General features: G+C 34.7%; 1 protein-coding gene across 1 annotated transcript in view; it reads left to right on the top strand.

Annotated features, from left to right (window-relative positions):
* Smp_163310 (two-pore calcium channel, putative) overlaps positions 1–6,078 on the top strand; it is a gene marked incomplete at both ends in the record, with an annotated part of 40,993 nt that extends 34,915 nt beyond the window's left edge. The window contains 3 exons of the mRNA XM_018799198.1: positions 811–892; positions 3,539–3,807; positions 5,994–6,078. Coding sequence (XP_018646650.1) covers positions 811–892; positions 3,539–3,807; positions 5,994–6,078 — 436 coding nt within the window. The remainder of the gene's footprint in view (positions 1–810; positions 893–3,538; positions 3,808–5,993) is intronic.
* Positions 6,079–12,682: the final 6,604 nt, after the last annotated feature.

The following is a 12,682-nucleotide window of genomic DNA, read 5'->3' as shown; positions in this document are numbered from 1 at the left end:
TGCTTCCAGGTTTTCCTTGGTGGTCTAGCTTTAATTGACTCATGATCTCAAAAATATTTCTATTTTTATTTCTAAGTGGCTAATTTTTTGTTTTGGAAAAATTCATGAAGTTTACAGATCAATGAATATTTGCTTCTTTGTAATTTGAGACAATTGGATGTAAAATTGTTAATATTATTATCAAAGACTATTAAGCACATTTTATGCATTGTTACATTGGCATTTTAATACCATTTTTGATTTAATATTTTCAGGGTATATTTGAAATGTAATTTATATCATCCTACTGGTCAAATAATAGTCTCCTTCAAACTTAAATTCTTTTTTTTGGTGGAAGCAAGTTTCTTCCTTTGAGTTATAATGTGATTAAAGAAGATCATTGTGTTCACTACAAGAAGCTATTTACTTTCACTCAAATTATTTTGAATCTAGCATGATCACATTTAGACCTGTCAACTCTGGAGATGAACCTGTTTTCTTTTTTGCTACTTGATTATAATCCATTGTTGGACATTATACAACTTCGTTTAGTCTCTAACATAGTAGAATCGTATTTCCTCTTTCGAACCATTTTTTGTGTGGTAGAATGAGTTTATTTCACAGTTTTTAACTACTCTCTTTAAAATGTTATTTTGACATTGTTACGTTTATAATGCTTTGTTACATAGAAGCTGTAATCTACATTTCATTGTAATGGGCTGCTAACAGGCATAGGCTTACTTATTGAAGATTCACCTGGTCAGTGATATTTTTTTAAAAAAAGGTTGCTGAGTTTTAAAATATTTTATACCTTGTTTATTTTGTAATTAGATGGGTTCATATTTATATGATTAGTTGGTGGCTATTTGTTGTCGTTGGGATACTCAATTTAACTACTGCGTTCATCATCGAGGTAAGTATTTATTTGCTAAACAATAATAGCTTGTCTATCTTAAATATTTTTTATGTTGAGCACTTACTAGTATGCTTTTTTGAAGGCAGTTTGCGAACACAACAGACAATTTTTAACGTTACACTGTACACCTTAGTACTTATCTTCCTATGAATTAGGATTTAGCAAACGAGCGATTTGTGAATTGTTGAAAGGAATAAACAGAATCTCGATCGGTGAAAAATATCCCGCGATACGATGTGGCCAATCGATGGCTACGCTCGAGATTAAAGTATTGACTTATTCTACCAATTTTACTGATATCAGAAAACAAGGTAACTACATAGTATACCGGATTTTCTCTTCTAACAAAGTAACACATATATATACAAAATACTGAACATGTAACTAACTGCATTTTCTAATTTTTTCCATGACCATGAGTGTTTTTGTTTCAATCTATACTCTTCCTATCTCTAAATAAAATAATTTTTCAATCTTATAATGATGGAAAGGTATTTTAGAAACAAAAAGCATTACTCATTATCTAAAAAAACTAGTTGAAAAATAACCAACAGTCAGGTTATTTGATTAAGCCAAAACAACAATTGAGGCAGAATAATATTAGTTCATTTATGTTTCATAGTTTCTTATCAGCTACTTACAACTGTATATGGTATCCAAATTTAACATTGAGGTATGATATAGTGTGAAACAAATAACATTGATAACAAAGATTATCAGTAATAATTATATACATATATCTATGTAAGAATAAATCGGAGGTCATTTGGGGATGAAATTTAAAAACACGGAGTGAAGCAGAAATTACATGAAGTCTGGAAACATAATGGATGAAGTGTGTGATAATAATAGAAGTTGTAAAGAGTTTATCTAAGATTCAAATCACTTGAAAATAGATATGAGAGACATTTAGTTGTGAGTTAGTAGTTGTCTAGAATTAGAAGTTTATAAGATGGGTTGTGTAATAATCAATTGGGATTTGAAGAATTTACATAAGTTTGGAAAATTAAGTGAATGAAAAAACTGATGGCTGAAGTGATGATTTCGGTGTACATAAAATAAGAATTAGTTTGACGAAGATCACTTGATAAAATAAACACTTGTAAAATAATAATAATAATGATGACAATATCAAAAATAATAATAATAATTTACCAAGGTCGTGATAAGTTGATCACTGTCTCTTTCTGGACACATAAATTAGGTTCCAGTTTTCTTATTGCTGCTGCTTCGGTAAACCGGAGAGATGATGCGTTTTCTTATCTACTGTTAATTCTGAAAGATTGTGGAATTTCAGTGGTATGTCCGGTATCAGTTAAATTCTGTGCTATTACACTATTTAGAGCCGTTGCGCCTCTCAGCCTTAAATTCTTTGAAGCGTACTCGGGAATGCGAACCTGTACTCTTCTCTCTGCTCTTCTAATGTATGTGCTTTGGTACTTGCATGTAAATTGACAAATACAGTTGAAGATACTAAGAAAGAAGGACGTTTCAACTTTTGTTCGTTTGGGTGAGCAGTTCGTTTCGCATAACGTCTTCAGTCTTGCTGATGGATAAGCAGCCTTCATCGCGTCATTTTTTCTGTGGTTATTTATTCCAGTGATTTCATCTCTTTAGAAGAGCAACAGATTTTTACTCCCACTGTATCGTGTTAAGCACGTACGCTGGTTTTGGCATATTTCTCCACGAATTTCTCTGGATATGCAGTTTCACGCAGGCAAATTGTAGTAATGTTCTTCTTTCAGGCTTACATTTGAGCAAAGTTTACGAGCGTGATCAGGTTGTTTACGGTGATTCACTTCAACACAAAATATTATTTCTTACTTCATCTATTCGACGTTTTATTTTTCTTAGGGAGCAGGTTTTCAGTTTAATTTGAGTTACTTGAAGAGTTTTAATCTCATCTTCTGGATAGTAAGTGTTCTTCGGTACTATTGTATCATTTAATTTAAACTAGTAAGGATGATTTAGATCTAATTCAAGAACATTTTTGATAAGTATCGATAATATTGGTTTTGTCTAGAATAAATTTTTGCAATAAATTAGAAAAATTCTTTCACATGGTGGATATTCGAACAAGGCACATCGATATAAAAATGTTGTAGCTATTACAATAAAGCTGTAAAAAGAAATATAAACCACATTCTGTGAAATCACTACTTGAAGATAACTTTCCCTTCTCATTGTCATTGTTACCATATTGTGTCAATCTCTTTTGCTATTTATCTATCTGCATCCATCTTGTCATGCTATTATGGTATAGCAAGTTGAACTAGCGCACATCTAAGCCGGGCTATATGTCGATGATAGCCAACTAATTAGCTTATCAACACTGAAACAATCGATTGATATAGAATTATCCTATTCATGTTGTGTTAGCTGAGATTAACTATATTCATTGTTTCAACTTCAGAAAGAACCATATTTTCATATTAATTAATGAGTTATTCACTGACAGAATTCAGCTAATAACTTTTGTAACCAATTTTTCCCCAGCAGTTTCATTATCATTTAGGAGTCTGTCAACTATTTGTACATCATTTACATTCATTAATTAAATGCTGCTTGTTTTTTGTTTAATGATATGAAATATTATTTTACCATAACTGATTATTTTGAAAATTTTTTGAAACTTTTATTCAGTCATTTTTACATCGACGTGATTTACAACCGGATATATCAGCGTTTCAGAATCAACCACTTGAAGTAATGAGAAATACTACCACTAATTTTCAGGAATCTCTTGGACATTCTTCAAATCAGGCTTGTTCTTCTCATCATCATAATGTTGAAAGTGATGAAGATGAAGCATCGAAATATAAATCAACGCATTTATTAGTATCATCATTATCTTTTCTCAGAAGACGATCATCTACTGAGATGATTCCCATAACGTTAGATGAAATATTCCGGTTTGTTTTCATTTTATTGCAAATTCTATCTAGTATATTCATTTTGGCCAAGTTTTTTTAAATTTATTATCAGTAGAGTTATAACTAGCAGACAAACCGAGGACTCACTTTTTATCGTAATCGGGACATTTCAGGTAAATGCATCTTCATCCCAGTGTTGATGTTCACCCTAAGATTCAAACCATTGAATCTGTTGCTTCAAGCATTAACTCAGTATTCACTCAGCTATTGAGTGAGAACATCCATTATCTTTTTCAACGGGTATACATTTATTTAGAAGGGTTGCTTACATCCCTGACTTAATATTAAGGATTGTAGTTGATTACATTGCTGGCGACAACACAGTTTTATTAAAACTTGTAACTCAATGACAAAATCGAGACAATCTGATCCATATGCATATATGTCAATAAAGACTGATCATTTGCAGTCGTTAATATCAACAACTAAAAAATATGGATTCTTGAAAATAAAGCTTTATGATATGTTGGTCGACTTTTGTAAAAGTGAACTATTCTGAAAAAGATTAAGTAGAATGAGAAATAAAACTATAATTAATAAGTATTCATTTACTTTCAGGTATTAACTAAAATACTACTTGAATTTGTTTATTGGTGTTCATATTCGACTATGATATTCGTCTAAAAAGTATAATCGTCACAAATCACCTTTCTATGTCAATATATATCTCTAATATATATTTATATAATGCAAATCAGTGGTACTAGGATCTTTTTTTTATTACAGTATCATAGTCCACTCATCATATACAGAGTTACAGCAGTTATCAATTTCATAATTAAATTATAAGTTGGTTGATTACAACTGTGATCCTAATAATAATACAATTCAAATTCATTTAGTATTGTTTGTTTGAATCTTCCCATCGATGTGTTAGGACTGCAACTGGTCAGTCTCTAATTGGCATATGTGCATACTGTGCACATTGCCTCGATATAGCCTTAATTCACAAGCATGGTAAGCAGAGATAGATTGTGGTTAGCAGTGGAATCCAGCTGACGAGTCCCAAATAGGACGAAACTCGCGTCCTGGATTCCACTGCTAGCCACTATCCATCTATGCTTACCATACAATTCAAATGTACATCTCAGCGTAAATTAAGTTTAGTATAAAACCTTACAAGAGTTAAAGATGTAATTAACTCATTAGTACAATATTTGACTAGTTTTGAGTCGTTATACCTGTTGAACTGCTGTTTGCTACTACTAGGTTGTATTCTTTATATGAAGTCTCTTTATTATAACTATAATCAGACCAGTTAAATAATATTTTCATGCATATATTTATTCATAAAAACAAATTAGAAATATTGAAACTCTGCATACATGATGCTTTACTAATTTTATTTTTAAATTCATTACATTATGTTTTAAAATATACCGAAAAACGGATTAGTTTCCATGTGGATTAAATTGAAATTTTATTATTTGTTAAATGAAGCTTTTAATAATGATCAAGTTTTTTTGTTACTATGTTGATAGTAAGAACACAGTCTAGCACATTTAGTGTTAACATTACTTAGAGTATTATGAAGATAATTTAAATATCAGTCATAATTGCTAAAACACAATGATAACAATTTGGATCATGAAATGATGTCAACCAGTGAGTCATGGAAAATCAGGAAACATTGAAAAGTTATTTCGTTCTACTTTCAAACTCTTTGATAGTGTAAATCTATGATGATTAGAAGTATTCAAATTAATGTACTAACTAGGAATTACCGAAACTGTGCAATTCAAGCTAGATGAACACAAACGGGCGTAATGTGTTTGAAATTTGTAATACGCGGATAATCAAATAAAAAGGAATCATTAGTTTGTACAAATATCACAAAAATCTCAAACTTAATTCAAAACTCATTTTTTATTATTCTACAGACCATATCGAAACTTAAAATCTGTATAAAACAATCTATTTCGCCTCAAATATTACTTACTTTGCAAAATGATTTGGATTAGATCATTCAAATATTTATAAAGAACTATAATACATATAATCTACTTTCCATTATTTGATACATATGATAGCAATGTTATAAAGGTGATACAAACTTGTATCAAGTTCATTAAGAATTGTGTTTAAACTAACAAGCAAGAATGATCTATTTGCCAATCTTTTTTCTTTTCTCCTGATCATGTGTTTATTTGTTTGATTTATTGCAGCTGTAAACTCAAAGAACCATCAGAAGAGTCCATTATTGCTGAAATATATTCCCACCCACATTTTCGAAACTTTGTAGCATTATGAATAATTTGTACAATAATAACAACAAACATCGTTATAACAGTATTATTGGGATACCAAAATAAACAAACCCTGAGATTTATGTTAAATATTCTTGGTATTTTACGTAACATTAAATCTATCTAATCCTGCTTATTCTCATTATAATAATTAACACTGACTCTATGACCAATAAAATGAAACTCTATATTATGTATCACATAAAGTTTAAACATTACTCAGGAATATTTACCTTACGTATGTGAATACCAATAAATTACTTTCTAGATGTGCGTTTACTTTACTTATACAGTGAGTTTATTAGTTAGTACAATGTATAATAGAGGGAACAAAATAAGGTGAAATAACCAATAATTTTAATAGATGTTAGTTACAGATAAAGTTATTGAATTCATACATTTATGATATCATTTCAAGTTGGAATAAGAAAGTATGTACTCATAATGTTAACCATGTACTCCCAACAGTTGTTTTTTGTTCTAGATGTATTTTTATGAACTATTTGCATGTATATAAACTAATAAATTCTCCAACACTCTAGTATAAAATTTGCTTTCCTTCATTGCATCTGACCTGTTTCCCTACATGTTTGATACTTATAGGATTGTAGATAATAAGTTCTCGCTAACGTAAATTCCAAACAAAGTAGTAGAATCTTCATAAAGTACTGACTTACACCTGCTACCCTCATGGAGGAGCACAAGCTGCCAACCAGCACTCTCCATCCAACTCTGTCCTGGACAATCCTTTCCAGTTCTCTCCACTTGTTGTTCTTCCTTTTCATATCTGCTTTTATTTCCCGACGTTATGTGCTCTTCGGCCTTCCTCTTTTCCGCTTCCCTTCAGGAATACATGTTAGCGCTTGCCTCGTGATACAGTTTGGTGATTTCCTCAGTTTATGTCCTATCCACTTCCAACGTCTTCTCATAATTTCCTCCTCAACTGGAAGCTGGTTTTCCCTCTGCCACAGAAGGCTGTTGCCGATGATATCCGGCCAGTGAATATTGAGTATCACGCGTAGACAACTGTTGATAAATACCTGTACCTTTTTGATGATGGTTGTAGTAGTTCTCCACATTTCAGCTCCGTACAGTAGGACTGTCTTGACGTTCGTATTAAAGATTGTGACTTTGATATCGGTTGACAGCTGTTTTGAGTTCTACATGTTATTCAATTGTAAGAAAGCTGCCCTTGCTTTGTCAATCCTCGCCTTTACGTCCGCATCAGATCCTCCTTGTTCATCGATAATACTTCCCAGGTACGTGAAAGATTCCACATCTTCCAGAGTTTCACCATCAAGTGTGATTGGGTTGGTGTTCTCCGTGTTTTATTTGAGGATATTGCTGTTTCCTTGGTGTATTTTGAGGCCTACTGATGAAGAGGCTGCTGCTACACTGGTTGTCTTGACCTGTATTTGTTGATGTGCATGCGATACAAGGGCCAGGTCAACTGTGAAACTCAAATCATCCAGTTGCATCCAACCTGTCTACTGTATTCTGTACTTCCTCTCCCAGATGTCGAAGTCTTCATAATCTAGTCATCCACCAGAAGAAAGAGGAAGGGGGAGAGTAGACAGCCTCGTCTGACTCCGGTCCTCACTTGAAACGCATCTGTCACCTGTCCTCCATGCGCTACTTTGCACTGTAGTCCGTCGTATGAGTTTCAGATAATGTTGACAATCTTCTCAGGAACTCCATAGTGTCGAAGAACTTTCCATAATAATTTTGAATAAATTGAGCACTGGGTAGATTGTTATAAATAAATTAATATATTTGTAATATCCCAATGAGTAGAAAAATTATATTTTTTAACAATTCGTGACTCAGTGTAAGCCACTTCTACAGAGAATAAATAAATTTTATTTACAAAATCTAATTTTTCTACTCATTGGGATATTACAAATATATCAATTTATTTATAACTTTCCATAATGTTTTCCCATTCACACTGTCAAACGCTTTCTCATAGTCAATGAAGTTGATGTATACTGACAGGTTCCACTTAACTGATTGCTAAAAAATGATCCGTTGTGTCGCAATTTGGTCTGTTCACGATTTGTCTTTACGGAATCCAGCCTCTTATTCTCAAAGTTGGGCGTCTGCTGCATCTTTCATCTGGTTCAGCAACGTTTCCTTGTACTGTCTTCTTGTTCTTCTTTTCTTGAATCTTGATCAGGTTTTCGATAGAGATCAATTTCTCATGATGAAGCTTCTTGAATCCCAGAACCTTCTGATACGTTGAAGTTGTTGCTTCTTTGACCCATTTCCAGTTATCCTCCATCGTAGTTTCATGATCTTTCTGTAGATCCTGCAAAGCTTGGAACCTGTTGTTGAGAGTTATCTTGAATTCGTTGAGTTTGTTAGTATCTTGAAGGAAGGTTGTATTGAACTTTTGTAATGCTGTTCCTCAGTTGTCCAGTGTTTTTTAGCTTATGTGGTGATCTGAAGCTATGTCAGCCCTCTTGGTTCTCGCGTCTTCTACTGATTCTGTGGATTATCAGTGACGTAAATATGATCAATCTTGTACTCTGGATTGTGATCCACTGAAAATCATGTAGCTTTGTATATGAGTTCGTGTGGGAATACTTTGCCGCCTATAATCAATTTGTTGGATTCACATGGATTTGCAAATCTGTCACCATTCACGTTTCTCTATTCAAGTACATTCCGACTTTGATGTTCAGATCTCCCATTAGGATGGTGAAATCCTTTCTTGGGCACTTCGATATGATTGATTGCAGCCTCAGGTCAAACTGATCTTTATCGTCGTCGTTGATATCATTAGTGGGTTTCGTTGATTCCAAGTACTGTCAGTTTGTATCTCCTCATTTCCCCATGTACCTATGAAAATTGTTGCTCCGGTTGTTAGAACGGGCATCGGTCTCGTGACTTTCAGAGTATCTGAGCTTTCGTCCTGAGGCGTCATGATTTATCCTTGAACTCGGAGCTCAGAGTTCAAATGATTTAATTTGTTTAATCTTATTGGAGTTTTTTAGCAAGAATGCTTCCTATGGGGTGGGGTTGCCAGCCTCATGCCCAATATTCCTCCTTTACCTTGGCTTGGGACGGGCAGTAACTCTAGTAGTGCTACAGGTGGTGTTATCTCTAGTACCACACACTGAAGATTATTCTTCTAGAACTTGTAGCATCCTCTTCCTTCATCGTCCAGAGTTGTAGAATAACGCATTTCAGCCACGTAATTATAGCGAATAGTTATCTTCGATCTGACATTTTGGTTTCGATACATATCGATTGTGAAGAACATTTTATACCAAGGTCCAAAGTTCGCTCATTATCATGTGAACATCAATATCCTGCCATTTATTTTCCTTCTAAGTATTTCTTGTCACATATTAGTTAACAGTTCCTGAGAACTGTAAAAAACAAATGAGAACCGACAAAATATGGTCGCACAAGTAAAACAAAAGAGGAGTAGTTACAAGTTGGTCCTAGAGCGGTCTCAGAATGTCTCTTATATCTTGTCTAATTCTCAGCAGTTACATTGATTCCTCTTGTTTTGTTGCTGTTCATATACTTCCAGAGGTAGAAACAGCACATTGCAACTCTGCCTAAACACAGTAATTATTTGCTGAATGGGAGAAGCTGTCTGTGTTATTTTTATTTGGCCTCCATCGATTAAAATCCGATAATCCTCAACTATCCACAACGACCAACAAAACGTAATTATTACTTACTGGCTCACAATATCGCTAAATTCCTTCAAGAAGAGTTCTGGTAACCAGTTTTCGAAAGTGCTAAGACCTAATAAAAAAAAGATTTTTCATCTCGAAGTCAAACGTTATGAGAGTCGGTCATATGTGAACTCATCCTAATTTGTAGCAGTAAAATGTGATCTACCTCTGGGTTAGCACTGCAATTTGGACTTGTGAAACCTTTAATTATACTCTGATGAAGGATTTCCCCTAGCAATGAGGGTACATTACAAAATGCTATACTATCTGATGAAACAATCGCTTAAAAATTGGATAAGGGTATAAAAGAAGCTGCAGTTTCAGTTGGTGGATATGTTTTACGTTACACACAATTTCTGCCTTAAGTCTTCTCATATTACCAACATCTTTTCCATATGATTCCGATCACTTTCAAACTTATAGTGTGGATAATTGACTGGCACAATGTTATCACTGTACCTTTTCTATATATGATAATTCGGATAATTACACGATAAATTATCAAAGGTTAGATTATTCAGTTCCAATGCTGCTAGATGAACTCCATCAAAACGACCAATCTCTAGTTACTAGTCTATAGAAATGTTTCAAAAAAATACGGCATTATACCTTCATTCTATCTGCAAAGGAATGTGAAACGTATGCAGGAAGTACGGAATCGTTAAGCGTAAAACGCTTCAAAAGTGAGGAATGGAATGTGCACGAAAGAAGTTTCGCTAGTTATACTTTTTGCTGTAAGAAATATATGGGGAAGCAGGTGACTCTATTGCAGTTCACAACATATATTAATCAGATTATTCTGACAGTGCAATTCTATCAGTAGGTTACTTTCGAAATCTTAAGAGACACGATGGTGAGTAATCAAAACACGTACAGTACAGTTAAATATTTCATGTTGTGTTAAAAACTTGTAGTGACATACTTTTGTGACGAGAACCCGGTAGGTATAATGGAAAAATTATTATAACGGATTGTAACTCGTAAGTAATCTTCTAGTAGTGGTGGTCATAGTCAATCGTGACTCGACGCCATCTACAAACCGTTGTAATAACACAATAAAATACCATCCTGTGTGTTTTTAATTTTAGTTCCTGATTGTATATTATTGAACTTCTAGGACATATCGGGAGTAGTTCTATTCCGTTATTTCAAATTCATAGTAAACCTCAAGCACCTTGGGCACGGAGCAACGCTTATGGACATTAATTCTTTTCCGAGCCACGACTTTAGACAATCTGGAATAAATCACCAGATGGTGTGAACTAAGCATCTTTGATAGAATGCTAGGAGAAAAGGTTGATGAAGTACAGAAATTCTCTCCTCTGGAATAATTCATGTCATTTTATCTCGATTATTTTTCTCTCGTTTGCTATATGAACCCCATTATTGTGGCTTACTTTGGTCCGTCAAACTTCAGCAGTAAATGAATTCCTAAAATCAATAGCTCTGTAAAACTTCGACATTAGTTTTACAAGACTCACTTAGATGAAGGCGCTTGGTCATGCGTTCGCACCAGACCACGGGTGGGGACGCCATGCTACGCATCCCCTTGTAGCTGTAAATAATTCCCCAAAATCAATAGCTCATTAAGTGTTCGACATTGGATGCTGACCACGTTGTTTAAGTGGACTTGTTTAGCTGAAGGCTTTCGGTCATGCATCCGTACCAGATCACGTTGCAACACGGCGTGGGACACAGCTCCTACGTTCATTAGCCAGCTTATAGTAAAGGTTCCTCCTCGATATATTGGTAACGTATCAAATATATCTTTCCTACCTCTTCTCGTCTGACTTCTGGTTTCTATTCGACTGCGAACGAACGATTATAGAAGATACTACTGGTTGCCAGTTGCAAAACTAGAATATCCGTCGTATCCTCAGTGGTGAGACCGACGTGATCTGGTACACCAAGTCAATATACTGTGAGTCTGTTCCATTTTGGAATATTATTATTCATTGTTATTCTTTATTTGAATTTTATATATTGTGATATACCTTTTTTTCGCGAGAATTTTTTTTCCCGGATATATTTTAATTAGACATTTTTCGTTATCTATATTACTATGACGGAACACTCTCCTAAGGTTCTTAAGTTAAAGTCTATTCCCCCTATTTCGATTCAGTTAACGCCATTTTGGCCCGACAATATCGAGTCCTGGTTCTGCTACGCAGAAGCCGATTTTTGAATGCACGGAATCACGGACTCGCGCACACGTTTCCTCGCGGTAGTTAAGGCGTTACCGCGCGAGTTTAACAGGTACGTAACACCTAGTATGTTTACTAGTGATGTTCCCGAACCTTACGAAACGCTTAAACTATCGATTTTAAGACGCGGAGACGTAACTGATCGACAACGGTTAGACCAACTCCGTAACAATATTGACTTGCAACATGGTTCTGCGACAGTTATGTTGCTAAGAATGAGAGAGGTTAACGGCCAACGAACTTTCGATGATGGCCTATTTAGACAACTTTTCTCGTCTAAACTTCCTCATCAGGTGCAGGCAGTGCTTGTTTCATTTCAAAACAATGCCATAGATGAACTAGATGCATCTGCCGATCGAATCTTGGAAATCACCAAATCTTCTAAGGCCGAGGTATTTTCCGTCAAGGAAAAACCCCAATCGACCCCGACTGACATAGCCGAACTATGTCACACGCTTACACGATATCTTAGAGTTCGTAATGACCGTAGTCGGTCAAGAACCTCACGTAGAAGTGTCTCACGTAGGCGATCTGTCTCTCGTGGTCGAGAGCCAGACAACCCCGACTGGTGCTGGTACCATAACCAGTACGGTAAGTCTTCCAGAAATTGAAGGAAACCATGCAATTATCCGACCTCAAAATCGAGTGACACGGAAAACAGTTCGGGAAACTTCCCAGCCGGCACGCGTTAACGGCAATCGTAGCCGGCGAA

This window comes from Schistosoma mansoni (assembly GCF_000237925.1).
Source record: "Schistosoma mansoni, WGS project CABG00000000 data, supercontig 0149, strain Puerto Rico, whole genome shotgun sequence".
NCBI classification, from domain to species: Eukaryota; Metazoa; Platyhelminthes; class Trematoda; order Strigeidida; family Schistosomatidae; genus Schistosoma; species Schistosoma mansoni.
This window is presented reverse-complemented; position numbering and strand designations above follow the sequence as displayed.